Raw genomic sequence first — 27334 nt, 5'->3', positions numbered from 1 at the left:
GCTGCTGCTCCTTATTTTCTGTAGACCTTAATAATATTACAAGTGCTTTACCTTCTTTGAGGCACTCTATTCCTTTCATATGTATCTCAAAAATACTTGGAAGAATAATACATTTATGTAGTAAGTTGCCAGCTGAGACAATATGAGGCATGTATACCAAAAGGTAATACTGAGACATACTCCAGAGGGTTACCATATCACACTCGGTACCTGTTATGTTAGGTGTCTCTATGGATAGCAATTATCCAGTATTTTATTAATGCATTAGAATTGCCCTGTGTTTCTGTATTCACTGGATTTTCTAAGAACATTGCTGTAAAGACCTTTGTGCTAATTTGAACATATCTGTGCATGTAAATTGGTAGTAGTTTCCTTGCTTCTTATGAAACCATTGTGTTTTGATAGATGAATTGCGGAAATTGAGTTGGTCTGGCATTCCCAAACGTGTTCGTCCAATTGCATGGAAGCTTCTCTCAGTAAGTTGTATTTTTTTTTTATTCTTCCTCTGCATTTAGGAATAATAGCTTTTTCAAACGTTGCAAATGATTCTGCATGAATTGTAATCCATCAGTGATGGTTGGAAGCGTGTCTTGTGCTGAATTGTAATGGAAGTTATGTTCTTGTACTCAATTTCAAGATTAACCTATCAAATTGAAAGGAGAGGGGTGAGAAATAATAGTAAATCATGCCAGCTGTGTATCTTTATTTTTTAGTCTGGGTTTTTTATGAAAGAAGGGCTTGTGATAACAATGGCTTCTTTCAACCAGTTTTGATGGAATGGTGGAGTTCAAAGACAAGTACATCTTAACAGGTTTCTTGAGAACAGACACACAGTAGGGGAAGCAAAGACTATCAGTGTCCTATGAAAGGCTTCATTCTGACTTCACATTAAAGTAACTGCAAGAAAGGATTAACACTGTAGTGAGGAAAAGCAGTGATAGGATCTGTAAGGTTTTTTGGCTGATTCTTCTATAGCTAAGTTCTTTAAGATGAACAACTCTGAACCACTGTGTCAATTAAGTTGTGGCATTAGCTCTCTTGATGTCAGACCAGTGTCAGTTCAGAGAGACAATCTCATTAAAAAGCTGATCACTTTTTTTGTGGTGTGAGTTTTTGGCTGGCTGAGCACTCTGGTCTTTTCCCTATGGCCAGAGGATTTTTAATGCCTGTAGCTTGAGAGTAAGTTGGCTGAAGTACCATTGAGTGTTTCAGTTGGGCATCAGAGAGAAGCTTGTGGGAGGGGTTTGGTGTTACAGAACAGGATTTTTTTCTTCTTGGTGTTTGCACTATGTTTAAAAAGGTTCTTCTGCAAAAATACAGTTTATTCTTCGTAGAGGCATTTTTCATGTCAATCTTTTCGGCTATAGTGCTTGCAATGACGAACAGTTAAGCACTTTAGCTGTTGTTTGTCAGCCTGTGGTTGGGAGAAGGTTTATGAGGATGTTTGTGTTAAAAAGAAGCAGAACTCTCATGATGTCTACTCTCCAGAGGCTGTGAAAGACACTTTCTCAGCAAATCTTTGCGCATTTAAGAACTGTTTAAAATTCTGAATTATGTACACACCAGTTTAGCACTATCGAATTTCTCAGAGAGTAGACTTAAATAGCTTTGCTTTTTATAGAATAATTCTGTAGGGAATGCAAAGTATTTACTTCAGATTGACACTGATTTCCAGTGACTGAAAGAGTCTGTCTTGCTAAACTAAATTTGCAGCTTAGTTCTTTCTAATGCTAAATGCAGATGCAGCTTAATGCTGGATATTCAAATATCCTGCTGTAATTAAAATTAAACATGGAGCTTACAATTTATTTTAGTTCTGCTTCCAAAGTTATGTGTGATTTAGGTAGTAAAACAGGCTTTTTTTTCTTTGAAGTTTAGGATGTCTGTTTTAAAATTCTAAAAGTAAGAAAAATTTTGGCTAACTCAGAGTTGACTTTGAAACATAGTGAGCTAAAGGATAAGCATTATTTAAGTTCTGAATCATAAAATTGATACTGAAGTTTTGAGAGTTGGAATTATGCAAATTATAAGAATATAAAATGAGCTGACTCCTCTGGCTTTCTAGTAAAAGCATAGGCTTTTCAGAAGATTCAACTTAATTCTGTAAGTTGATTTTAATTTAGTATTCCTGGGCTAGAAAAATGCCTAAGTGTAAAGTTCTCTTGTTCTGTTGCTTTAACAACTCCAATTTGGGATCTATTTCAGTTCAATTTTCAACTTGCCATACCTATGCAAAAACCTGCTTTCAGGTTACTTTTTTTATAGTGTAGCAATTAGTGGATTTTTTTGGTATCTTTTTGTATTTTTTTGTATTTTGTAGAGTAATAAATCTACAAAACTGTTGTTTTTTTTGTTCATTTGTTTTTTCTACCTCCAAGCATCAGTATTTTGAAAAGGCTTAGCTTTTCTTAAGTAAGTCCTGCTGTGATTTCTTATCTGTTATGTGGTCCTTGTTTAATGTTTTGGAAACCCAAAGACGTGTTTTTTAGTAATCATTACTTTTCTATACTGTAAGGCAGCATTTTCTTTCATCTTCTTTCCCATGTGGCAAAGAAAAGTGCTTTCAGTTTTTGGTCATGAGCTCCACCATGCTTTTTCCTGATGGTAACCTGATAGTGACCTACTGTTAATGTCCCAGGTAAGGGGCAGTGATAATGCTAATCCCTGGAAGTGTTTAAAGCCAGGCTGGATGGAGCTCTGAGCGACCTGGTCTAATGGAAGTGGAGTTGGAACTAGATGATCTTTAAGGTCCTTTCCAACACAAACCATTTTGTGATTCTATACAGTGCACCAAGGGGTCTTGGGGAAATGAGTGTTCCTAAAAAATCAAGTGATGTTTTGATTAAAGATGAGTTGTAATACTAAAAAACAACCAGAAAACTGAAGAAACCGAAGTGTAGTTGTGGTTTTAGTGTATGTTTGTTTCAAAATTATTCAGAAGTCTTATTTAAAAGGCCCAAACTTAATTTTTTAAGGGAATAGAGTACACTTGGTGGTGTCTGAGGCTGGTGATGATTATCTTGTTTGTAAAATCGGCATAAAAACTGGACTTTTAAAAATATTATTTAAGAAATTAATCAGTTGAGATATTTGCTACATAGTCAGCAGGTTAATAATATTAACAAGTGTTTGATGAAGTCAACAAGTTTATCAATATAATACTCTGATGTTATACATGTGTACTGGAAACAGTATATATAAAAAAAAAATTTTTTTTTTTTTAAATATAGCAAAAATGTTTAGTACACTGTACCTAAATAGCAAGAAGAGCTATGCAGGCTCTCTTCTCTTTTGAATAACAAAGCTAAAGATCTGTTTGCAAAAGCCTTTGGAGGAAATTAATGAATAAATGGATTAAACTCTCCACCAATTTATTCGCTGCTGATATGTTGCAAGCCTTTCTTTTAAACTTTTAGAAATAATGCCTAATTTGTAAAGTGAACAGGAAACATGACGTTGAATTTCAAGATTAGTTCAGTCTTTGAAACTGAATAATGGCAAAAAGACTTGCTGAGAAAGTATCAGTGTCCTTTAAACAATCACATTTGGTTCCCAAACTGAATTCTTTTCTAATGCAACCAACTACAGGGTGTGTTATCTACTATCCTACAGGGAAGAAACCACAACTGTTGAGAATAAATGGGTGGCAGAATTCAATATTTAACACAAAACACTGGGACAGGATATTAAATGTCAGACAAAGTCTTAAGGCAAAAGTGGAGCTGGTGGGATTTCAAGTACTTGAAATCAGACACAAGTCTGTATATCTTAAAGGAATTCATTTTGCCAAACAAAGTACCTCTTGAGGTATGTGGAATGTTATATAGCTTGTACTTATTCTGTTGTCATTATAAACTAAGTAATTAAAGTGTACAGGAATAACAGTTTCAACAGTTCCACCACTGAACTGTGTCCCCAGGGAACATCTGTCTTTTAAATACCCCCAGGGATGATGACTCAGCCACTTCCTCGGGCAGCCTGTTCCAATGCTTGATAATCCTTTCCATGAAGTTTTTCCTCATTTTGTATCTAAGCCTGCCTTGCTAATGTAAATAATTCCTACTTGAAAGCAGCTGAGTTAATACACGTTGTTTAAAAATTTAATGAAATTACTCTAATACTCGATACATAAAAATTAAGGAATATAGCATTAAATTTATCTAAACTTATTTATTTAAGCTTTCCTCTTCAAAAGTCAACACCATCTTAGAATTTTTGATAAGAAACTGCATTTTGTAGGAAAAATAAATGGGGAAAAAAAGCAGCTATTTTAAAAAGCAACTATTTTTATAAGATTCTTGTGTCTGAGCTTTTGTACCAGTTGGGGTATTAGAAAAATAGTTTAGTAAATGATTAGTTAGATTTGTGTGGGAGTACATGGCACTACATCAGTTTGTTAGATCTCCTGTCACATGAAATCAGATGCCAGCAATGCTTTTTGTAAGGAAAGAGTATTATCCTTCTCATTCCACTGCTTTTTCAGGGCTATCTTCCTGCAAATGTGGACCGAAGAGAAAGCACTTTACAAAGAAAACGCAAAGAGTATTTTGCATTTGTTGAACAATACTATGATTCCAGAAATGATGAAAACCACCAAGATACCTACAGACAGGTAGAGCACCTACTGAATTGACTTTTATCTACAGAACACTTGCTAAAGGACTTAGAGATTATTTTTGAACTTTGCTACTGTTTTTCTCTGTTCCTTTAATCTTAATCTTAAACCAGGTAGACAACGCTCTAATAATTTTCCTAAATTTCAGGAACAAAAATTTGAAGTAGTTTCCATCTGAAATTGGACATAGTGGATTTCCTTTAATTTCAGCATTAGCGTTGCCATGGTTTTCTGTTTAAAAATAGTTGTATTTTTAAATCTTTCATCTCCTGCTCAGGCCCTCTTTCAAATGAGTGGAGATGGACAGGGAAAGTACAACAGTGACTGTTTCTTACTGGCTCCGAACTTCTGCTTAGGAAGTTGAAACTATGCATGGTGGGCAATAAACATAGGGGTGTCAAACTTTCACAATCACCCAGATATGCAGACAACTTTTCTTCCAGTTTTGTATTGAAATGAGGAGTTTGTAACACTAAGAAATTATACTTCAGCCTTGTCACAGAAGAAGCAGAGATCTTCCTTTCCGCTTCAAGACTAATCTTTAGTAGCAAGAAATGTCATCACTAACATAAGGCTTGTGAATGGAACCTAATATCATCACTTGAGCACTCTGCATAAAATTCCTTTGTGAAGTTTGGAATAAAGATTGTAGAAATACTGATATTTTTTGGCTCTCTTTCTGATTGTCAAATACATTAAAATAGATGCTAAACTCTGCTTTTACCTTTAGACATTTGGACTTGATGATCCTACAGGTGTTTTGTAACCTAAATGATTCTATGATAGTGGGCAGTTGAGTTTGAATTTACAGAAATAGTAGTATGTATTTACTCATAATTACCCTGAGGTAATGAGTATTGTCAATATGATCATAATTTGCAAATAATTAAAAAAGCGATGTAAGGATCCTGGCATGTGAGTACAAATATGTGTTTTTAAATTTTGCTTGATTAAAAGATTACCTTAAAGATTTGGCTGTATGTTTTGAAATACAGTAAAAATCCGTGTTATCCCAAAAGTAATGATACAATGGGATTATTACAACTAATAATGTAAACCAATAGAATTATTTTAAGTATTATGTTGTTTAGAATGTGTGCTGTTGGTTCCTTTTACAGTATTCTTCTTTGTCTAATTAGATCCACATAGATATACCACGCATGAGTCCTGAAGTATTAAGACTTCAGCCCAAAGTAACAGAGGTAAGAATGATTTATTTTCTTTTTGTTAGAGAAAACATTTTATTAATAAAGCTGATATCACAGTTTGATTAATAATTAATTTGATTACACTTGCTATTTTGACTTCGGAACTAGCTTAAAGAAGTAAGAAACATGAGGATATATAAGTAGGGACTAGAAATAGCAGTGTAAGTATGAGTAATAAAAGCAAAGGCACCTCATTAATTTCCTGTATTGAATCTGTCAGTTTTTATTGTGGTCTTGTGCCCTTGAGGGTTTTTCCGCCCTTTTCTTCCTTTTTATATATTTTGTTAATATTGTGTTTTTTAAGTAATCGAGAGCCTAGTCCTGTGGTTCCATGTATTTGTCAAAATCATTTAAGGTCTGGAAGTTCTTAGTGTTCCACTTGGGAAATTCTCCTTTTTGAATTTGTAGCATGACTGATTTGAATGCCTTATCTGGTTTTGCTTCCCTGTAAGTTTAGTATGTTGAGTTCAATATTTAAATTGTTTTGCTACTATTGTAACTATATAATTAATGTAAATTTATAATAATGTGATTAATGGTAAATATATTAATCAAATTTGCCTATATTGTTGGGGAATTGAATCTCTTGGGCACTTCAAATTTTGAAGTATATAGGTCATAAATAGCATAGATGGTGTTGATTCAATTATTTAGTTTAAATCTTCAACTTACTCTCCTTTCTAATGGTTCTAGTTAGACCTTCAAACATATTGCCATGTAGCTTCATACAATTACAGATCCAAATAGAATATAATCGGTAGTTCATTATGAGAACTGAAATGCAGAGCTAGCTTTCATTTGGTTTTCCATTGTTCCAATTATTTGTTTAATGGCAGTGCTCTTCCACACCTTGTAGAGTTGGTTTTAAGAAATAGCCTAGTACACTGTTTCAAAAGAAAAACCTATGAATATAGGGCTTTCCACCTGCTTTCTACACAGTAGTGTTTTACCTGGGCTCTTCTAGGGATGAATCCAGGAGTAGTGTAAGTGAAATCAAGAACAAAGCAATGCCAGTAATAAATAAACTATTCAAGAAATTAATTAGATCGAGAGGCTACTGGCTTGCATCTGTCTTTTATTCCTTCTGTGATCTTAACCAAACCCTACCCTTCCATTGCTTAATGCCATTGTACGAAACATGCTGAAAGGGTCATACCACCCAATTTCTCCAGTGTTTCTTCCTCTTGCTTTCTGAGTTTCTGGAGACCTACCATAGCACCACTGAATCCCTCAGCTCCACAGGGATCTTTCACTACTCCCAAGGGCTTTTGCAGATAGGGTGTGTTGTTGCCAGAGCTAACTCTTCTGGAGAGAGATGATGGTGCTGGTCTCTAGTGAGCAACAGGCAGTCCCTCTGCTTTTTAAGGTGAGATTGCAAGGGCTATGAAGTGGAGAAGGGAATCAGAGTAAGAGTCAAAGATGGGTGTTAAAGGATTACACTGTGTGCAAAACCGTTGTTGTGGATATTATGGTGAGTTTTGTTTGTACTTCTGATGCTGCAAAGATTTAGAGTAATGGTATCATCCCACTCTTTGTGGGAAGAATCTCACATAGAGTGAGGTGAAGAGGCTGTGATTGATGAAACTGGACAAAAGCACTGGTTAAAGCTTCAGAAATACAGCACATGTATAAACCTCACAATCTCCTCACTTAAATTTCCAAATGCTGCTGTTCCAAGATTTTTGCTGTTCTTGGTGCTATCAGAGTCTCTGTTGCCAAAGAACTTTTAATTAGAGTCAATAAGGCTGTTTTAATTTTTTATCTGACTCAAAGTTTGGTTTCTGTAGTAAAATGTTGCAGTTTAGAAAAAGATGTTTTTAACCTGATGTATGGAAATACCTAGTTATTATGTGTCCCTTTTAAAATCAGGTTAAATTGTTTATTTTTATGGGAGTTATATGGATCCTGAGTGAGAGGAAGGTAATGTTGGAGCAAATTTGGAGCAAGGATTTAAAGGGCTAAGAATGACTTAAATAGTGTCTCTGAAAGAGGAGAACAGGGGAGTTGGAGGCAGTCTTTCATATAGTGCAGTCAAGTTATTTTTAAAGACTACTTATTATTTAGTTGTAATAAATTCAATTAGCTAACATGGAGTGGTCTAATTTATTATCTTTCCTTGCTTTAGCTAAATTTCGTTGAAAAGGAAAGTACATGGTTGTGTATTTCCCATCTATGCTTGCATATTATACATAATAATTTCAACAAAACTGCACAATTTAAAATAGTTTATAATTTTGTCCTCTCATCTCTTTTTTATCTTTCCTTCCCCTACTTAGAAAACAAAAAGCTTTTGAGTTAAGGCTTTGGAGGTTTTGAAGTTCCTCTGAGGTGGCAAAGCCCACAAGTAATTCAAACCTTCATTTAAGCTGATGGATTCTTTTCTTTATGTGTATGAATGTAATTCTTGCTGTAATTATGAATGAGAGTCAAATTCAAAAGAGAATAATAGATTGGTAATGGCATCTCATGAGATGTAGTGGTTCATAGTAGAAAAATAATTCCACTTTTTGTTTCTGGTTTGGAAATCAAGAAGAGATCCTTTTGGGAAAGTGACCTTTTTAATGAGTCCTATTTGAACACAGTCATGAGTGAGTGTTGTATAGAAACATAAATCAGTCTGTTGCTCAGGTTTTCAGTGCTCATTTTTTTCAATTCAGAACAGTAAATGAAACTTTACGAAAATTAAATTGAAAATGCTGTTTCAGTGTGTAGTTGAATTTCTGATTGGAAGCATTTGCAGATATTAAAGCTGATGTGCCATCATTAAGTGGTGCTTCCTGCTCAAAAATATAACACCCCCCCCACCCAATAAATGCAAACTCCACTCTCCTCATTACTGGATTTTAAAAACATTTTAAAATCAATAGGCTTCTCAATTTGCAGTGCAAACTCTCTATCTTATCAGGTTCTGAGGAAACAAAAGTTTGATGGTACAAAATTGTGAATTGTTTGACTTCACACATGCCCTCATGAAAAAACACTATGTTTAGAGTTTCTGCAGTGGGTATTTTGATTGACTGTTCTTACTGAATTGCTGTGGGGTTTTTTTGTTTGTTGTTTGTGCTTATTTTATAGCCCAATCAAACCATGAGGTTTTAGCCTAGTGCCTAACCCTGTTCTACATTCTGCAATTGCTACTTTAATAGATTTCTCTAGTCAGCTCGTTCTGATATTTGTTTTTTAGAAAGTTGTTTGCATTTGCAGTATGTTAAACATGTCCTTTTTCAGAAGTGAAATGACAATGATGAAGTGAAAAGAGAATGATAACTCTGATAACACTGAGAAACTACTGTTGTTGAAAGTAGAAGTGGCAATGGACAGACACAGGCAGAGTGGCTGTGAGCTAACCCACCTTACTAGATTGGCAGTTTTCCACTAATCCTAAAAATATTGCATCAACAACTGTAATTTCATCAGGGTGTGATTATGTAAAATATAGAAGCATGTTGTAAATGGCAGAGTGTAAAATCTTTATACAGTTATTGATAGACACTGAAATACCACTGGCTATTGCTTAAAGGGCAGAAGTTGTTTTTTTTTCTTGTTTTGTTTTGTTTAATGTGCAGTACTTGTTAAAATGCATGAGGTGACCAGACTAGTACCAAGAATTTGTAGCTAAAGTAATAAGCATCTTGGCTAGTGGAAACAAGAGGCTTCTATGGAGGATATGCTGATGAATACTTTTCCTTTTTCCTAATCTCTGAAATCACACTAAGCAGAAACTGAATTTCAGTTGTAATAGATGAAATGTGAGCTGTCTTAAGGCTTTTTTTTCAGTGCCCACTAAAGCTTTTTGTACTTATTGTTGTTTACTGTCTCCCCTGTTCTGTGAATTTTCAGTCATAAAACATAAAACCTGGAGGAGAGTTGACTCTCAAAAGAAAGCCTGTAGGACAAGGATAGATGTTGATATTTGAGGCTTGTTTTCAAAGCAAAAGATGCAAACATATTTTGGCTTCAGCTGGAAGCCTGAGATGGGAGTTTCAAGCACCAGGATGTGAGTCCTTTAAGCTGAGATCTTTCCTTACTTAAAATGGCTGCAAGAGGCCTTCTAAACTAAATAATGAGATTTTATTTAAAATTGGATTAAAACAATCAGCTTCTTTACCTAACAGAAACTTAAAGGGAGATTGAATATAAATAATCCTGACTTTACAAATAAACTTCCTCCACCTATTGCATGCTTCCAGGACAAGTCTTTCACTGGCTTTCCTGAAGCCTGAGCATTCATTGACTTTTGGAGTTGCAGCAAACCACAGAATCCTTGGAGTCATTCCAGAATGCCTTTTTTTTTTTTTAGTGTTGAGACCAGATCTGAAGAGCAACATAGTTTGTGCTTTCACGAATGAGCAAACATTCTTTTTTTCCTGAAGGTTCTAAATCCCTGATTGCATGCCTGTAGTTAAGACAAAGCGTGTAGCAGCTTTCACTCTGCTGCTTATTTGCAGTCCTTCGAAGGCACATAGTATCTTCAGAGGCAAATAATAGAGAGGAAATGCAGCCTGTCGGAGACCTAACTGGAGTCAGAAAAACGTTCTCCGATTTCCTTGTTCTTTTCTCTTCTTATTTTGAGATATGGTGTGGCCTCGTGAGCTTTTGAAGATCCTAAGCAAGCTTCAGTTTACAGAGTTGAGAGCATGAATTTCTGTGATATGGCAGGCAGTTGCCTTATTTCTACATTGCCTGATTGTTTCAGGTTTTTCATTGACTATTATGCAGATGCCTGGAGTGTGAAACTCCACACTGCGGTGTTAGACAAGCTTAACTGTTGTGGAATCTCTTTTTATGGGCATGTTATTAAAAATCTAAACTATATCAAGGCCTTTTTTTTCTGTTACTTAGGGATAAATGGAATATTGCATTAATGGAGTACTTCTTTCAAAGAGATGAAAAATTATGGGAAGGTCATTTAATATTTTTCCCGTGAGAACAGAGGAGTTTTATATTACTAGAAAAGCTCCAGTGTGTAAGAGCTACTTTATATTAACTACTGTAACTGAATTATATACTAGGTTGGTTTTAACATGTGCTAATACCCTGAAAATGCTTCCTTTTGAAGAACTGAGAAGCTTACATAGCACTGAGAGTTGGTTATGAATATCAATGTTCATTTATACTTTTGTAATGCATGGTTTTTATACTGCTCAACTCCATGATATTCGGTTTGTCTGCAAGGAGGTTTTCAACAAGCTCACGAGAGGAAAGCAGATGGGCAGGTACCAAATCTCTTCACTCTCGTGACCAGTGACAGGTCTCAAAGAAATGGCACAAAGCTGAGTTGGAGATGTTTAGGCTGGATATCAGGAGAATGTTTTTCTTTCTGAGAGTGGTTGACACTGGACCAGACTCCCCCGGGAAACGGTCACAGCACCAATGTGACAGAGTTCAGAAGGTGTTCGGACAATGCTCTGAGGCACATGGAGTGATAACTGGGGTGTCCTGCACAGGGCCAGGGGTTGGACTCATTGGTCCTGATGGGTCCCTTTCAACCCAGGATATTCTATGGTTCTGTGATGCGATGGTAATTTACAAGTGTCTTGTTTAAAAGGTGCTTATCGCTTGTTAAGTTAAATTGATGGTTTCTTTAACTCTTTTTCAGATCTTTGAAAGAATTTTGTTTATCTGGGCAATACGTCATCCAGCCAGTGGATATGTTCAGGGCATAAATGATCTTGTTACTCCTTTTTTTGTAGTCTTCATTTGTGAATACATAGGTAAGATTTGTCTTAATACTGAATTATGAATTAGTATTGACTTTGAAACATCATTTTCATTTTAATCTAACAGTTTGGATGAGCTAATCAAAGAATAATTCGATACATTAATTTTATCATAAATGGTTATAATTATAAATCTGTATCACTTTAAATATATACTGAGAAGCAACCAGATTTTAGATAGTCAGTGAAGTTCAGGAGTCATCTTGATTTCTGCTTAAGAAGTGTTCACTGTTTTATTTTCCTTTTCTCTTCTAATTGATCCTTTTTTTTGAGAACTTTATATTGTACATATGAACTGGACAACAGTAGCAAAACAAGTAAGCAAAACAAAAAATGCCTGCCCTGCAGGAAAATCCCACTGAAACAAAAAAAGTAATCCATAAAACATGGATATTTTTAAATTGATTGTGGGGAAATTGAAATAAAGGGAACCTATTAAACTGTATCTGTGACTGAAATAATGGCATCCTGGAATCAGGTCAGAAAATTAAGATAACCATAATCAAATTTCTCTGGTTAAGAACTCTGCTTTTCTGAGACTTACAACATTAATAACAGCGGTAGTTTCAACAACTCCATTTGTGTTGAGTTTGTGGCATTATGTGTGAATAGACTTTTGAAAATATAAGTAACTTAGATGTGGGCTAAATCTTAAATTTACAGATTTGTATTTAAATTGTTGTAAGCATTGAGAGAATAAATAACTGTTAACAATAACTCATTAATAACTTGGGCATAACTATGGATCTAAAAGGTAAGGTTTAACAGTAAAAATAAAAATGTTAATCTGGTTTGAATTAAAACTTTCTTGTGCTTGTGTCTGTCATACACACATACAGTAAAAATTTAAATATTGTATATGTAAACTTGAGCAATGTATTGTCTGGCTGCTTCAGTGAGGCTACATACAGTGGATTCTTCCTGCCTTGTCTGTGCAAGATATCCATTGCTGTATTAATCCAGATTGATTAGTTTTAATGAAGGACAAATTATCCTTGAGTGGATGATAGACTATCCATTTGTTCATTTTCATGGCAACACCTCTGTTGCTTTGTTCATTTCTTGTTTCATAGGGGGATGTTTCATTGCTAAGCAACTAATGAGAACTACTGCTGCTTTCTCCCTAATCATCTCCTAAGTAGGGTAGAGGCCTACTCCTGAGAGTATTTGCAGTTTCTGCCTTTTACTCCCTCATTTGACAGATCATGAAAATGTTCTTAATGATCCTAGAACAGTAGGGTCTCTAGTAGACTTTAGGGTTGCTAATTGAAATAAGAAGTTCAAATGAGATGTGATTAGAGAATTGATATTCCATGTTAAATAGGCCATTTAATTAATATGGTAAATAAGTTTATCTTTACCACCGACTTACATTTGGAGACCCTGATGATTGTTAATGTATTTGATGCTTTGTCGGGATTGTCATATTGGAGAGCACAGCTGTTCCTGCAAGTGTTTGGTGAAGAAAGACAAAATGTGAAAACTTTCAACCATAAAAGATAGTTGGGGGAAATGTATGAAGCTCAGAAAACTGTATTCTGAAAGTTAATTTAAAAGCTAGCATCTATATCATAAGAAAAACAGCAAAATGAAGGTTTGCTTTTCATGGTGGTCATGGCTAAGTGGTAACAGCAGTTATTTCTCCCAGAGACATACAAAAACTTCCAAAGATTTTTTTTTTAATAGCTTCTTGATTTGAATCTTTCTAATATGTTCAAGTTACACTGAGTAATGCACTCAAGATAGAATCGATAAATTAAGTGGGACATTGCATTTATGAAGCATGTAAAAAATCCTGTAGCAAAACTATAGGATTCAAAACTAACACTGAATTGGGCTTTAGTAATTTATATAGAAATGAATATAGAGTTGCAGAATTTTCCTATCCAAACTGTTTGCACTCTTAGTATATTTATATTTACTTTGCTAACATTCCGTATTTACTTCTGATTTTTACTCTAGACCTCATTTCTTCATTTTACACGAATATTGGTTTGTACATTAAACTTTTTTTTATTTATTAAGATTTATTGCAATCTTTTCACTACTGATTCTTGTATTTTTCTTAATTTAACTGGAACCTTTTTTGCTGCAGTTCCAAGTAATTGGATCCTAATTTATGCAGTTGAAAGTAATAAAACCTTTATTTTAGGTTCTTTCTTTCTTTTAGGTAGTTAAAAAACTCCTAAAGAATTAATTAGTATTAATAATAAATTCTTATGATTAGCAATGCCATTAATAATTAATCTGTGCTTATTAGGTCATCTGATGGTACATCCTGGTAATTTTGAAACACATTTGCAGTTTTGTCAAGTGTTTTGGTGGGAGAAAAGCCATTTTTATTTTAGCTTGACAACAACTGAGAGAGCCTTCATCCTTACTCTTGCATAACAAGTGTGTGACATAGTTATTCTAGTGATGGGAGTATTTTTGCTCTGCCAAAGACATCTGCAAACTGTTTGGAAAAGTGTTGTTAAGGAACTTCTGAAGATATAAATGACACGGATGAAAATGCTAATTTACTTCTCGTTCATATCTGAATGCCTTAAAGTAGGCTTTTTGGCCTGTATATAAGGGCTGAAGTAATCTATGTTTTGATGGTTTAGTATGGATTGAGATACCTAATTTTAGCACAGAGATTCATAGATTTAGAATTATTGAGTTATTGAATGTAGGAATTGAGTATGTTAAATGTTCAGGACATTCTTTCAAACTCTCCATCAGTATGATGAAAGTGTAATCTGGTAATGTCTCATTAGTTTCCAGTTTGCAATAAAAGCAGAATGCTGTAACATTTTCAGCAAGATAAAACTTAATTGTCAAACCAAGTCTGGAGAGGAAAAACCATAATTAATGGAAATTTCAGAGGGGGTGCATACTGGCCCCTGCTGGAACACAGTAGTTTCAGTTTTGATTTTCTGGTCTAAATTAGGAGGAGGATGATTTTAAATCTTAGGTTTCTTATACCAGATGATTGTGGCTCTTATTCTCAACATTTTTTTTTAAATTTTTCCTCCTCATGAAAAGTGCTAGAGATATTTAATCTTGTTTTTATCATACTATAACAGCTTAGGAATCCAAACACTGGAGGTGCAGGAAAACTGTTCTGGGCTTACCTCTAACCTCCTGCACAACGTAGTAAGTGTTGTAAAATGCTCTGTCAGAACAAATGTTAATTACTGTCAGGGCAGTTTTTCTGAAAGCCCTCTGTGTTTGTAGCATATTAGTTTGTGTCAAAATGAATCTCATCCCTGCAGATGCACCAGAGGGGTTTTTGTTAATGAGATAAGATATACCATGAGACTGCTCACTGTTTGTAGACTTAATGTGGACAAGGAAATTTTGCACTGGATTGCCAGTCCTATTTATGGCAAGTTGCCACAGATGTGCTCTTTGCACACCTTCCTCTTGCCCCGAGTTCCTGTAGAGCTACATTGTTCTCTAGTGTTAAGTTGTGCTGTACAATTACTTGTGGTCTCTTGCTCACCTACGCTTCACTTTATCTGACATTCCAGTGCATCGTCGTTCACTGGGCTTGTGTGTATATCTAAAACCCCAAAGAGGACCTGGATTTATTCACCATCCAGAGAGATGAAAGTTTCAGACAAGTGCCACCATGATAAGGATGCATGTCAGGTTGTTGCTAAGTGGAATAGCTGTATGAAATAATTTTAAGACGCTTAGGAGACTTGGATGAAGGGAAAATTGGTGGTTAGTAGGAAATCAAGGGCAGAAAATGAACACTATTGTAGCACTTGGTCATTTTATGTTGGATAAAGAAGGACAAGAGAAATAAGACTGCTGAAGACTGGAGTGGCCATTGAGATACTGTCTGCAATCTTCTTGAAACAGAGGAGCCTGAGACAAGTTGATGATGCTTACAAGAATTTGTGAACTGAATACTTTGAAAAGAGAGATCTTACCCTTGTAAGTATTTTTTCTTGTCATCTTAAATCCTTTTGTAGATGGTATTAAATAAAACTTCTGTTACCTAGTGTTTTTTAAATTTCAACTACTATGTCTTTATGAGATAATTGAACTAGGTCCAAATCATAGTGGAAGTGGGATGGGATTTATTTCCAGACTACTTTTACTATGAATAAAGAAAGGTCCTTTCGTCCTGAAAATTACTTCATCTGTCTGTAAGTCCCATGTTTACTGCTTTTCTCACTCCATCTCATATGTTGCAGGAAGTCTTCCTGCCCTTATAACTGGTATGCAGTCTCATTTTTCTCTTCCTTTCACTCTTTTCAACACTGAATAATTGTATATAAAGCTTTTAATTTGAGGTTTTTTTTTTCCCTCCGGTTTGAATACTGCGTCAAACCAGTTATTTTCATTGTCTAATTGGAGTAAAGTTTTGGGGCATTTTATCATGGCTGTATCTGAGGTAATTCCTCAGTGTTTGTTTATAAAATATGAAAAATTGTTAGTTAAGCAGAGATTTTTTTTTTTTCAGGAGAGTTGTAGTTTTTGTGGAGTAAGTAGATGTGTTTAGAATGTACATGAAACTGAATTTCTGAATGAGACAGCAAGCCAGAGAGCAAAGAGTATTAACCCATTGACTTTAGAGAACTACTTTTCTTCATACTTACAAGGTCATAAGGTAAAATTTTGTTCAGCATGCATTATTTCCTTTACAAGACCAAGCTGAAGCCTTGATTGCTACAGTATATAAATTAATTAGAGATAATTTATCCTGCTGTCTAAATATCTGGACCTTTATTATTCATTTCCACCAATTCACTAGTCCTTGGAGAATTATGAATAGGACATTTACCTTGAGGTTTTGAGGAGAGGAAATGGAAAAGATGTAACATGTTTGTAGTAATTTAGAAGAGACTGAAACTGAAAGATGACAAATTGTTTTTATAAACTAAAACAAAGAGAACTGGATTAACTGGATACTTCTCTTTCTCCCAGGCCCTTTAAGTTTCTCCATCTTCTGATTTACCAGGAGAGAAATTCTGGAAGACTTCCCAGGACTGAGGTTCAGGAATGTGAGGGATTTTTTCAGTTTGAGAGAGATGCAAAGATTTTATTTGCAGTTGTAGTACGCTCTTCAACTTTTTTTTTAATTTTGGCATTCAACTTTGTAATAAACTTCTACTGTTTTCATGCTTTTCTTTGTTTAAATAAAGGAAAGGTTTTGCACAATACTGCATTGAAATGTTTTTATTTAAACATTTTTTTGAAATAATTTGTGAAACACAAAATGAATTTGCATAAAAGAACAGACATGAAGCATAATTGATATTTTAATGTTTTCCTGCAAGTTATAAGGTATTAAGAAAATAAATGTTTTATAAAAAACCCTGGTAAATTTTTATGAAAAGCTATTCAAAATAATTTAAATAACTTTTCTGTCAAACAAAAATTCCATAACACTAGTTCCATTTAATCACATTGATTTTTTTTTTTTTTATTTCCTCCCTAATCTAAATTTCTAGTAATGTCTTTTCCATATGCAAAGGTATATTTCAGTGCCATTTCTTAATATTTCCATAATTTTATAGTAATACTCTTCAGGAAAGTTGACTCAAGTTTTTGTAAACATGAGCAGTATTCCATGAATTAGTCTTTGGTAATTGAATGGAATGTTGTTTGGGTGAGCAAAGAATGAAGGAATCTTACACAAAACTGTTCAATTCAAGACTTGAAAGTACTGAAAAGGAAATTACATCTTCTATGTAAGTCCAGAAAACGTCATATGCATTCCTCTGAAAAAGCTGCAATACACATAAGCCACTTGGTGACCTGATTCTTTTTACTTACCCACCAGTTTTCTTTGCTGCACTCCTTCCATTTATGTATTATTGAACACTTAGTGTATGTGCACCTGGATATACATATATAGGTGTACATATATATGTATAACTGTAATATGGCATAGAAGTTGTTCAACATTATCTTAGCTTGCTTTGAGATATCTGCTGTTCACCTTTTCAATTTCTAGGAATGTTGCTCCACTCTCTCCCTATTGCTGTGCCAATCTGTTGTTGGTGAAAGTGTTTTGTACTTGCTGCAGGGTAGCTGAAGCGAGGGAGAGCTGTAATGAATAAGACAGACAGTATTTGAATTTGGTTTTATAAATTGATGATTCCTGCTTTGAACATGGAAAAGGTCCAGAAGTGAGCAGAAACCTGTGCTGAGCCCACACACAGAGGACTTGGTACTTCTGTGCTGTGCGGCAGGACTGATTTTGACTGCAGTGGGAAAGCAGTTAGAATTTTTTTCCATTAATTTAAATATTTTTGAGTGGTAGGTTTTGAAAAAAATCCCAAGTTCCTTCAGGTAATTTACTTGGAAACAAAGACAATAACAATATAGACCTGAATTTTAGTGCTTTAAAAAGCACACTTTTGAAGCACTTGGACAGATTATACTTTTAAATTGTTAATTTGTTTTTATGTATGTCTCACTTAAGTAAACATGAATTATTCATGATGTCTGAGAAATTGCCTTTATTAATATATAATATTGTTTTCCAGGCCTAATTGGACAGAGAAACCTTACAATTTTACATCCTTTTATTCACTTCAAAAAAGTAGCAGAATCCGTGTGAAAATAACTAGTACTGAATTCTTTGAATTGTTTGTCAGCTAGCAGTGCTTGCCATGATATACTGCTCTATCTAGGGTCGGTTCATATTTGGAGGCATTCCAAACAGAACTAAGGAACACAGATACAGTATTAAGAGGAGAGCTCATGCTTAGTTTGTGAGGGTTTTGGAAGTAAGGGAGGATGAAGAAGGGCAAATATGTTGGCAGAACTTATATAATGGAGAGGATTGATTGATAGGAACCAGTGAACTGTAAATTCCGATTAATCTTTTGATCCTTCTATTTTGTGTTTGAATATTTATTTTAATTATTTACTTGGACAAATTCATCTTTATCTTATAGCATAACTTGTTGCAATATTACTTTTTTAGTTGCAGTGGACTCATTCTGGTGTGGGCACTTTTTTCTGGCTTAGAGTTATAAAACTGTTAATTTAGGGATTATTTTTCAATATAGTTACAATAGTATAATAGTCTTAATGAATGTAGTTAAGCTTTACTCAGATACGCAGTTTGTGTGTGACTTGCTTGAGGTAGAGTTTATTCCCTACTGTTCTTCCCTAGTTCCTTAACCTACTGGAAGTTTGTGGTGGCATTTGATATCAGTGTATGAGTGGATCTGTTTGCATAAGTGCTCTCGATTAGGCTTTGATAAAATGAGGTAATTTACTTTAGTTTGTGGATTTTTGGCTAATTGCACCAACCCTATTTTGGCATATTTTAGAAAGTAGTAACCGTGAGAGATGGTGTCAATAATGAGCAGCTGAGCATACAAGTCACTGTATAGTGTACTTGGGTAGTATATTGCTGCATGTATTTTATTCATTAATGTATTTGATTCCTGTGAGGGCTTGGAACAGTGTGAACTGGATTCATATGTGCTGAATAATCTTCCAGATCCCATTTGTTCTTTGAAGAGGTCAGTGTACCCTGCTTGTTCCAGCTTCATTTCTCTATTCCTTAAACTTCATGCTGGAGCCATATGTTTGAGTATTCCCAGATTGGGTTTAGTTGGTCAGAAAAAGGTTTGCTTGCTGTGTACTTAGCTGACACAGAGATTTCTGCTGTCAAAACAGGTGTCTTTGCATTTTCTTTTTCGACCCCAGATGTGCATTCCTGTCTTTTTGGTCTGCATTGGCTTTCCTTGGGCACAATTAAACTGGCTGAAAACTAGGCCCATAGTAAACTGAATTATTTAACTTTCTGCACTCATCTTGAGGATCAGAGAAGAATATGAGTGCTGATGTAGGGATAAGAGCATGTTAGGGAAGAAGGGAGAGATAAAGATCTATTTAGTGCTAGGTAGCACTGAGACTGCTTTAACATTAATGCTAAATAATTAGCATTATTTAGTAAAAACACATGCGCATGGTAAGGATTTGTGAATTACACTTCCTTTTTGTTTAGCAGGTTAGGGAGCATAACAGACAGATAAAAGATATGGCAACCTGCTTTTGTATTATTTTACTTCCTAGTGCTGTCTTGAATCACCTTGATTTACTGTAGATAGTGCAATTTTACAAAATCAGTTCTTCTCTGTTTCAATTTTTATTTCACTCTTTAATATACTGTCAGATTTCTGAGCTAATTAGAATAGTTCATCTGAAATGTTGGCTGCACTGTTGTATCCAATAGACTTGGGCTTTGCCCCCTTCCTTTGCTTTGCCTATGTAGACTTTTAAAATGTTAATTCTGTCACATTTTCTATAATCTTATTTTTTTTAAAGTACATTTGTAGTTCTTAGTAATCAAATTGTTTAAATTTATATCATATTGATGCAATGGAGAAAGTGACTCTGGTAATCTTCATGACCTCCACTGAAACAATGAATTTCTTGAAAATCTGTTGAGTTAACCATACACACTGTAAAATGAAAATTCTTGTTCTTATGAACTGGCACATATTCTAGCTTGAATGAAGTATGGGCTGTGATAAAATATCATCTTCAATTTGATTACAGATATAGAATAGTAATAGTCCTGGATACTTAAATCATAAGGACATGTTAGTTGACCAAGTAGGATGTACCTCAGCTTTACTATCTTTCAGGAAAAAATTAATGTAGTTCAACTAAAATTGTTTTTGTGGATAATTTAAAAAAAAGCTTCTATCTATTTTGCAGTGAAGTAAGCCTAATTATAATTAGAATTCTCTGGCTGTTGTTAACAATAGCAGCCAGAAATGAAAAAGAGACATTATCTTCAGTATATCCAACTGCTTAATTGCCTGTTATTTTTAGTTTTATATGTGAGAGTAAATCAGTATTTTGAGTAATGGTATTAATTGCTCATTGTCTCTTATGAGTGTTTAAAACAAAGCAAAAAAAAAAAAACAAAAAAAAAAAAACAAAAAACCAACCTCCCTTAATGCTTGGAATTTTAAGGTTTATTAGTCTTTCATTTTTTTTAAATTTTTAAGTGATCTTCAAAGTAAGGACCATGTATATAACTTTTTTTCAGAATAGCATCTACCTACATATGAAGTTGCTGTGCTCTGAGTCTGAAACCTGTCACTTTACCCTACATAAATAAATGTTTCAAAACAGTATTGTAACTAATTAGCATATTTTCATAGGAACTGTAGCAACAGTTGCTGCATTTTTCATCTGTGTTTGACTTACGAGCTTTAAAAAAAGTATCTAAATGGATTAAGAAAGGTTGGCTGTGGAGAAAAGCTTTAAGAGCAACTATGGAGGAAGCAAACACCTACTTTCTCAAAGATAAATCCTCTGTCCAACATTTATTTTTTCAGACCTAATGATTTCTGATGGCTGGTAGTGCTAGCTTCAGTGTACCACTGTTTAAATTAAATGTTGTTTTCTTAAAGATGTATGTGACTGGCTTTCCTGTGAAGTAGGGAATTAAATGAAAATTTTTGATCTTTGGTGGCATAAAATAGGAACTGAAAAATTGGCAATTGCCATTTCATAAAAAAATTTGGACTAAATCTGTAGATGTGAGATTACAATCATCTTCCTACTCTTCTTAGCATGACAAAGTATTCTTATTGATGTTAGAGCAGAAATAATTGGATTATAGCTCCTTGAATTTACAGCTTCTTGTTATTTGTTGTACTGCTTTCCCCATTATTGTGAGTGGTTGCATCTGTAGATGGAATTCGGTGTTTTTGGTTAGACTTTATTTTAATTTGTTTGTTTGTTTTAAATATTTATTGTATGCTTCCATGTCAAGAAGAATACTGATTAGCATACTACAGTGTATGGCCCACCCTCCGTTTGTTTTTTGTGGTAAAGCTGTGATTTAAAGTGAATACTTTTTTGAAAAGCATCTGGGGAGTTCAAGCCCATGTAAAGCCCATCTTTTAGATGACTGTCAGAGTTTTTACACTTTAGAGGAGAAGCCAAGTAGGAACTTGAAAGTTACTAATAAAAATTTCTTCAGTCATATCAGTGCCAGGAAGTCTGTCAAAGAGGCAAAAAATCTGAGAGAGGCTTGATGTGATTTATAAAATACCACCTCATAGCAGGAGATTGTGTGGATTTTTTGCTTAGATATTTCTTTTGAAGAAACTTTCCAAACCCTGTCTTATGGGCAAAATCAGAGGTGTTCATTTGAATTTTTGCCTTTTTACATATAAGATAGGTATAGAACTTTTACATATAAGATGTATGTAAAAGAAGAAATATCTGAATTAAAAAAATTTCTTGGGTCAAATAGGGCTAATCAAACTTCAGTCCTAAGTAGTCAGAATAAATCAGTCAGGTCTAGCCTTTCTATTGATTCAAAGTGTTTGATGTTTTCAGCTAATTCAGATTTGTCTTTTAAATCGCAGTATTTTTGTATTATTCAATTTTCTTTCTTCCTTCTCTGATGTATACTAGAAAGAAGTTGAGGAATAAGAATTTTTGTTCCCCATGTATATATTAAAACAAATCTGTCAATGAAAGTCCTCTTTCATGGCATAGGATGATGTGGATTTAAATTATCTGCTTTTAACATTTGTTTTACATCTATATATGTGTTTTAAAATTTTCAAATGTATCTGTCCAAAGATGTGCTATTTCATGATACTTAGTGCACACTCTCAGTATTTTAAAAATTAAATTAATATTATAATATGAATACTAATGTAAAAGAGCAGTGCCTTTCTCAAGTTTGAAATACACTTTGTGGTTTATATTATCTCATTTTTGAAGGCAATTAGGAAACTAATAGACTCATACTATGAGAAAGTAATGAGACATTAGTGAAGGGTATTCTGTTTGAAACTACAGACTGCAAATGTTGGATCATGGGAATAAATGAAAAAAAAATCTTGAATAGTGGTAGAAGGAGTAAACTAAAATTGAAGAGAAACCATAAGATTTCTTCCGATACTTAAAATGGAAGAATTGTGAAGAAGGAAGTTAATTGCAATAAATAGAACAATGGGAGAAACTTATTCCAAAGGGAGCAGCATGTTTTAGTTCTTACTTCAGCATTCTTATTTCTCCTCTCCACATGGTCTCCATATAGTTATAACTAGTGATTGTCTCTCTATAGTGAAATGGCACAGAGATGGTTGTACTTCCACATCCAAGTCTTCTCAAGCTTTCCAACAGACTGGGAAGTTACTTTATTGGCTTTTATGCCATTGAAAGTGGCTTTTGATATCCAAATATCACAGCTTTGTGTTTTTAATATGAAGCAACTTGTGGGAAGAAAAGCTACCAGAGAAAGAGTTGCTTAAGCAACAACATGCTTTAATAATGGTAGAAGTGTAACTTTCTGATCCTGTTGCATGTATCAGTAGCAGCTGAAGATCTAAGAAAAGATTTTTGAATTCGGCAGATCAGTGCTTTAAATTACCAAGAAAAAATTTTTGTCTTATTTTCAATGAGATACATGTCTAGTTAATAGTATATAGATGTCAAACCGATACAGATAAGTTTGTCAGGTGTTTGTGTGCTGAAACTTCAATTTGAGTTGGCTTTGCTTGTAGTTTAAATGCAAACCTTTTTTAATCATGGTAATGAAGTCATTGTGGTTTTTTATTAGCATGGGTATATTTTGCTTGTTTCTTATTTGAGAAATCTGCTATTTTTTAGGTTTTTTACTTTTGGCTGTGGAAGACAAATTTTTAAAGCAGAAGTGAAAAATTATGTATTTAAGCACAATACCAAAAAAAGCGGGGGGGGACCAGTTTTCTTACAGTTTTTCTTCTCTAGGCTTTCATTGCATTATTTCATAGAAGCAGAAAGTACTTAAATCTTTTATAGCACATTCATTTTGACAGCACACAGTACTTAATAAAAATATGCTTTTGAATTGTGTTCTCATCAAAAACATTTGTAAACTGATTCCTGTGTTCTGTCTCTGGTTAATTATGACATAAAAATTTACTGTGGTATGACTGAAATTTGAAGACAACTACCTTTCTTACAGTAACATTGTTGCAGAAAATTAGAGATCATACTATTATTTTTGAACAGACAGAACAGCCTTTTTTTCTAGAGGTTTGATTATTTATCTTATTATTTATATAAATACCTATACAATATGTAAAAATATGTTTGAATTTTAGGAAAAAGGCAAGCCTTGTGGCTTTTTTTGCCACAGAAGCAGTTTCACTAGGAAAGTGTGAATCACAGCAGATTAAGGTAGTTAAGGAATGCATTCAGCAATTAAGTTAGTGTTTCCTGTAGAGTACATTCTCCTCAAATATGTTTATTCAAGTTCAGTATTTGCAGTTTGTGCTAAAAAGCAGAAATAATGGATGTAACTTAATTTCTGTTGTAAATAAGGCAAGAAATCTGTAAAGTAGATTTCCTATTAGCTGTGAATGATGTCTAGATTACTAGACATGGAAGCATGTAATTTTTAGTTAAGAAAATTGATATATATCCAATTGAAAAATGGGTATTGCATAGTGTGGGCTGCAGCAAACCGCCAATGTTGTAGACGTGTGTGGATGTCGTGTGGGGACAGTTGTTTCCTCTGCTGTCCATTTTTGTTTGAGAACTTACTTTGTTATGCCATTCAATGGCATTAATGGGTTAAAATAAAAATTGCTTCATGAGTGAAGTTATACTTACACAGAATTATGTAGATGGTTAATGAGCTTATGTGACAGTGGCAAATTTTTCAGTCTTCAGCCATGGGAGAAATTACATTATTGAATTTTAACAAGTTATGTATTTATGTACAAGTTTTCGGTTAATTTGTATTACTTTTATATTTGCCCAAGGTGGAGTTGAACCTTTGAGCTTTTTAAGTTTTCCAGGAAATATATTAAACATATTGCTGTTTATGAAATTGTTCAAATGAGTTCTCTTGCCAACCTATTATTATTAAGTAATTATATGGAAGACAATTTCTTTTTTTGACTTATTTTTACTAGTTTCTGTAAAGAAGTATTAATTTTCAGTACTTTTAAATTCACCCCTGCATATGCAGATGCATACACTGGTTTCTTTATTTTTTAAATATGTTGTAGCCTTTAGTACAGTTGATTTTTTTCCCATCTCCAATAAATAGTTCTTTTTCAAAATGACATGAATTTATAAATTCTTTTTGAAGGCTTTTCCAGTGCTGGAGTGGTAGTTCTGAAGTAACTCTCTAATCAGTGTCATACCTGAATACAGGGAAGACCTGTGTTCCTGAGGTTTGCTTTAAACTTATTTGACAACACTACGGTTAGCTCTTGTCACACACTTGATGTTTTGTCTCTGTGTGTTTGTGGATATATTTGTTGATGCTTTAAAAAATTAAATGATAAAGCATAAACTAGCTAATTAAAAATGCAGTGTGGGAGACATGTTCAACCTTTAATCTTTCATTTCCTGGTCTCGAAGCACCTTTTGAATTTCTCAGGGAATTCCCTTATGAGGCAGTCTGAGAAAATACTCATCAGCATCTTGTGCTTATCATGCATACTGGTTGCTAATTATGAGTCCCTTAATTTGGTGTCACATGCACAGCTTCTCCCTGGCAAGCTGTTTTGGTTGACAGTAGCAAACCTATTGAAGTGAGTGCTATGAGAAGAATTAGTGCTGAGCATTGTGTTCGTTGTTGCTGAGAGCTGTTTTTAAGAAGAGCTGCCATCTTAAAAGTCTTGAAGTCTCCTTTTTCATAATAATGCCTTGCCCAAGGATGTGGCTAACACTCTTCTTTCTAATTTCAAACTGCATTTACTGAGAGATTTCTCACCTGTGTGGAAGAGGTCATCAGTCCTGTATTTGGTATTATGCAAGTTCTGTGAGCCAAAGACCTGTTGATACCACCAGTTTTACTTAATTCTCCTTTGTACCCTGTTTTGGTCATAGGGCTTTTCATCTTCCTCCCATCTGACTTGTGGAGCAGTAATCTTAAGTCTGCAGCCTATGAGGAATTGATATCTTTTGTTTAATTTGCAACATGACCTGAGTGTTTCCATATTTCAAATAAATTTACCATCCTTACAAACAGGTCTGGTTTTGTGTATATATGTGCAGTGGGTCATGGATATGAAATAAGGGCAATTTCTGGATTATTTAGTGTGGAGGAAGAAGAGATACTTGCCGTTAAAATATAGCCAAGAAAAAGCCTGGGAAGAAAAGATCTTACTGGCAAACAATGTAGGCCCACTCTGCAAGCAGTCAGGAAGTCTCTGACTGATTTACTTTCATACAGAATCTGGAATTAAAGAAAAAGTGTATGAAGTATCTACTCTTTTGTGATAGAACAAATTGAGAGTACTTGCAGGGTCATACATTAGTTTTGATAAGCATAGAAGTTCAGTCCATGTGATCAAGTTTACAGTGTTTTTGGACAGGATGATTTACCTGCCTTGCCAGGTCACACAAGATAGTGACAGTTGCTATGTGCAGTAAAATTATTTAGGGAATTCATATTAATAAAATATGATTAATGTTTGAAGCATCATTCTTATGTGTATCTATAAAGATATTTATCTTGCTCCCTGTTGCATCTGAAAGAAATTGTGAAGAATCAACTGAAAACAAATGTAAGATTATTAACAATGTTAAAATAGACAAGTTGTAAATGTATCATGTATGTGAGAATCTGACTGGTTATAGGGAAATATTTGAAATGCAATAAGGTCATGTTTACGTAAGCCTGGACTGATGATTAAGTTTTTTTTTTTTAAATTTTACCTTTGTGACTCCAGTACCACGAAGAAAAGGGAAGGTTTTACTTTGGTGACTCATCCTTAACAGCTCAAGAGTTATTTCTATCAAGATTAATATGTAACTAGGACTTTTTCAATTGGAGATATTGATATGGTAATATACATATTTAATTAGGCACTTGTTACTGAAAGAATTTACATTTAAATGCTCTATTATGTCCTCATCTTCTTAGAAAAACATTGTCTTAGTGCAGCAGTGACTGAATAGGTGTTAAATAAAGCTTTTTGAAAACTTGACTTTGGAATGGAATATGAAAAGATCTAGCTGTGGAAATATTACTGTGCACCTCTGCGTGCAATCATATGTATATGATTTTGTACTTTGCATACTTGGGTGGTCACCTTTATGTTAGGTCTGCCTGAAGATGCAACATGTGAAGTAGATTGCAGCATAAAGTAAGCTTTATACAGAGAAACACCTGTGCATCTTGGGCAGAATGGTTTCCTTGCAGTGCTTCAAGAGATATGTAATTTGGACTTCAGGTATATAGTAATGCTTTTTCTACGTTTACACAAATTAGTGCTAAAAAACTCCCCAACTTATGTTCAACTCATTAACTGATCTAATGTTTTTTATGTATTATTTTGTATATTGGGTGCATGTAAAGAGCAATCATAATTTACTGGTGATTTTGCAGTTTGTTTTGCACTTCAGCACTAGGTCTTTTTTATCCTGCCATCCATTTTATCCCTTACCTCGCACTCCAATGGATTCATCTGAGTTTTGCTGATTCTGAGTGTTGAGAAACAATTTCAAGATAAAAAGCTACTGTTAAAACATTAGTAACACAATTAAATGTGTGTTTCACTGTAAAAAAAATCTTTTGAGAGAATGTGTGCTTTATTTAATGGAGATAGCTTTTGTAGGAACTTGCTTAGAGTAATAAAGTATGAAAACTATGGAGTTACATTTATTTTTTTCTCAGTTAATAAGGACTGAGTTTTGGTATTGGTAGAAGTTCTGAATGCAGACCACCTTTTTGTTGGTTGCATGTGTTTTTGCCCTTGATCTGTACTGAATAGGTAAAATTCCAGCACTCTTTACATCTAAAAGAGAAAGATAGTTGTGAACTTAATTTTAACATTCTGGACAACTTC

At 34.2% G+C, this 27334-nt stretch overlaps 1 protein-coding gene across 1 annotated transcript in view; it reads left to right on the top strand.

Annotated features, from left to right (window-relative positions):
- The window catches only part of TBC1D22A (TBC1 domain family member 22A), a 143256-nt gene that overhangs the window by 18822 nt on the left and 97100 nt on the right, over positions 1-27334 (top strand). The window contains exons 5-8 of the mRNA XM_066318602.1: positions 406-476; positions 4484-4612; positions 5755-5817; positions 11423-11537. Of these exons, the coding sequence (XP_066174699.1) occupies positions 406-476; positions 4484-4612; positions 5755-5817; positions 11423-11537 (378 nt within the window). The remainder of the gene's footprint in view (positions 1-405; positions 477-4483; positions 4613-5754; positions 5818-11422; positions 11538-27334) is intronic.

This window comes from Sylvia atricapilla, chromosome 5 (genome assembly GCF_009819655.1).
Source record: "Sylvia atricapilla isolate bSylAtr1 chromosome 5, bSylAtr1.pri, whole genome shotgun sequence".
Lineage (NCBI taxonomy): Eukaryota > Metazoa > Chordata > Aves > Passeriformes > Sylviidae > Sylvia > Sylvia atricapilla.
The sequence above is the reverse complement of the archived record's forward strand: the minus strand, read 5'-3'. Positions and strand labels throughout refer to the sequence as shown.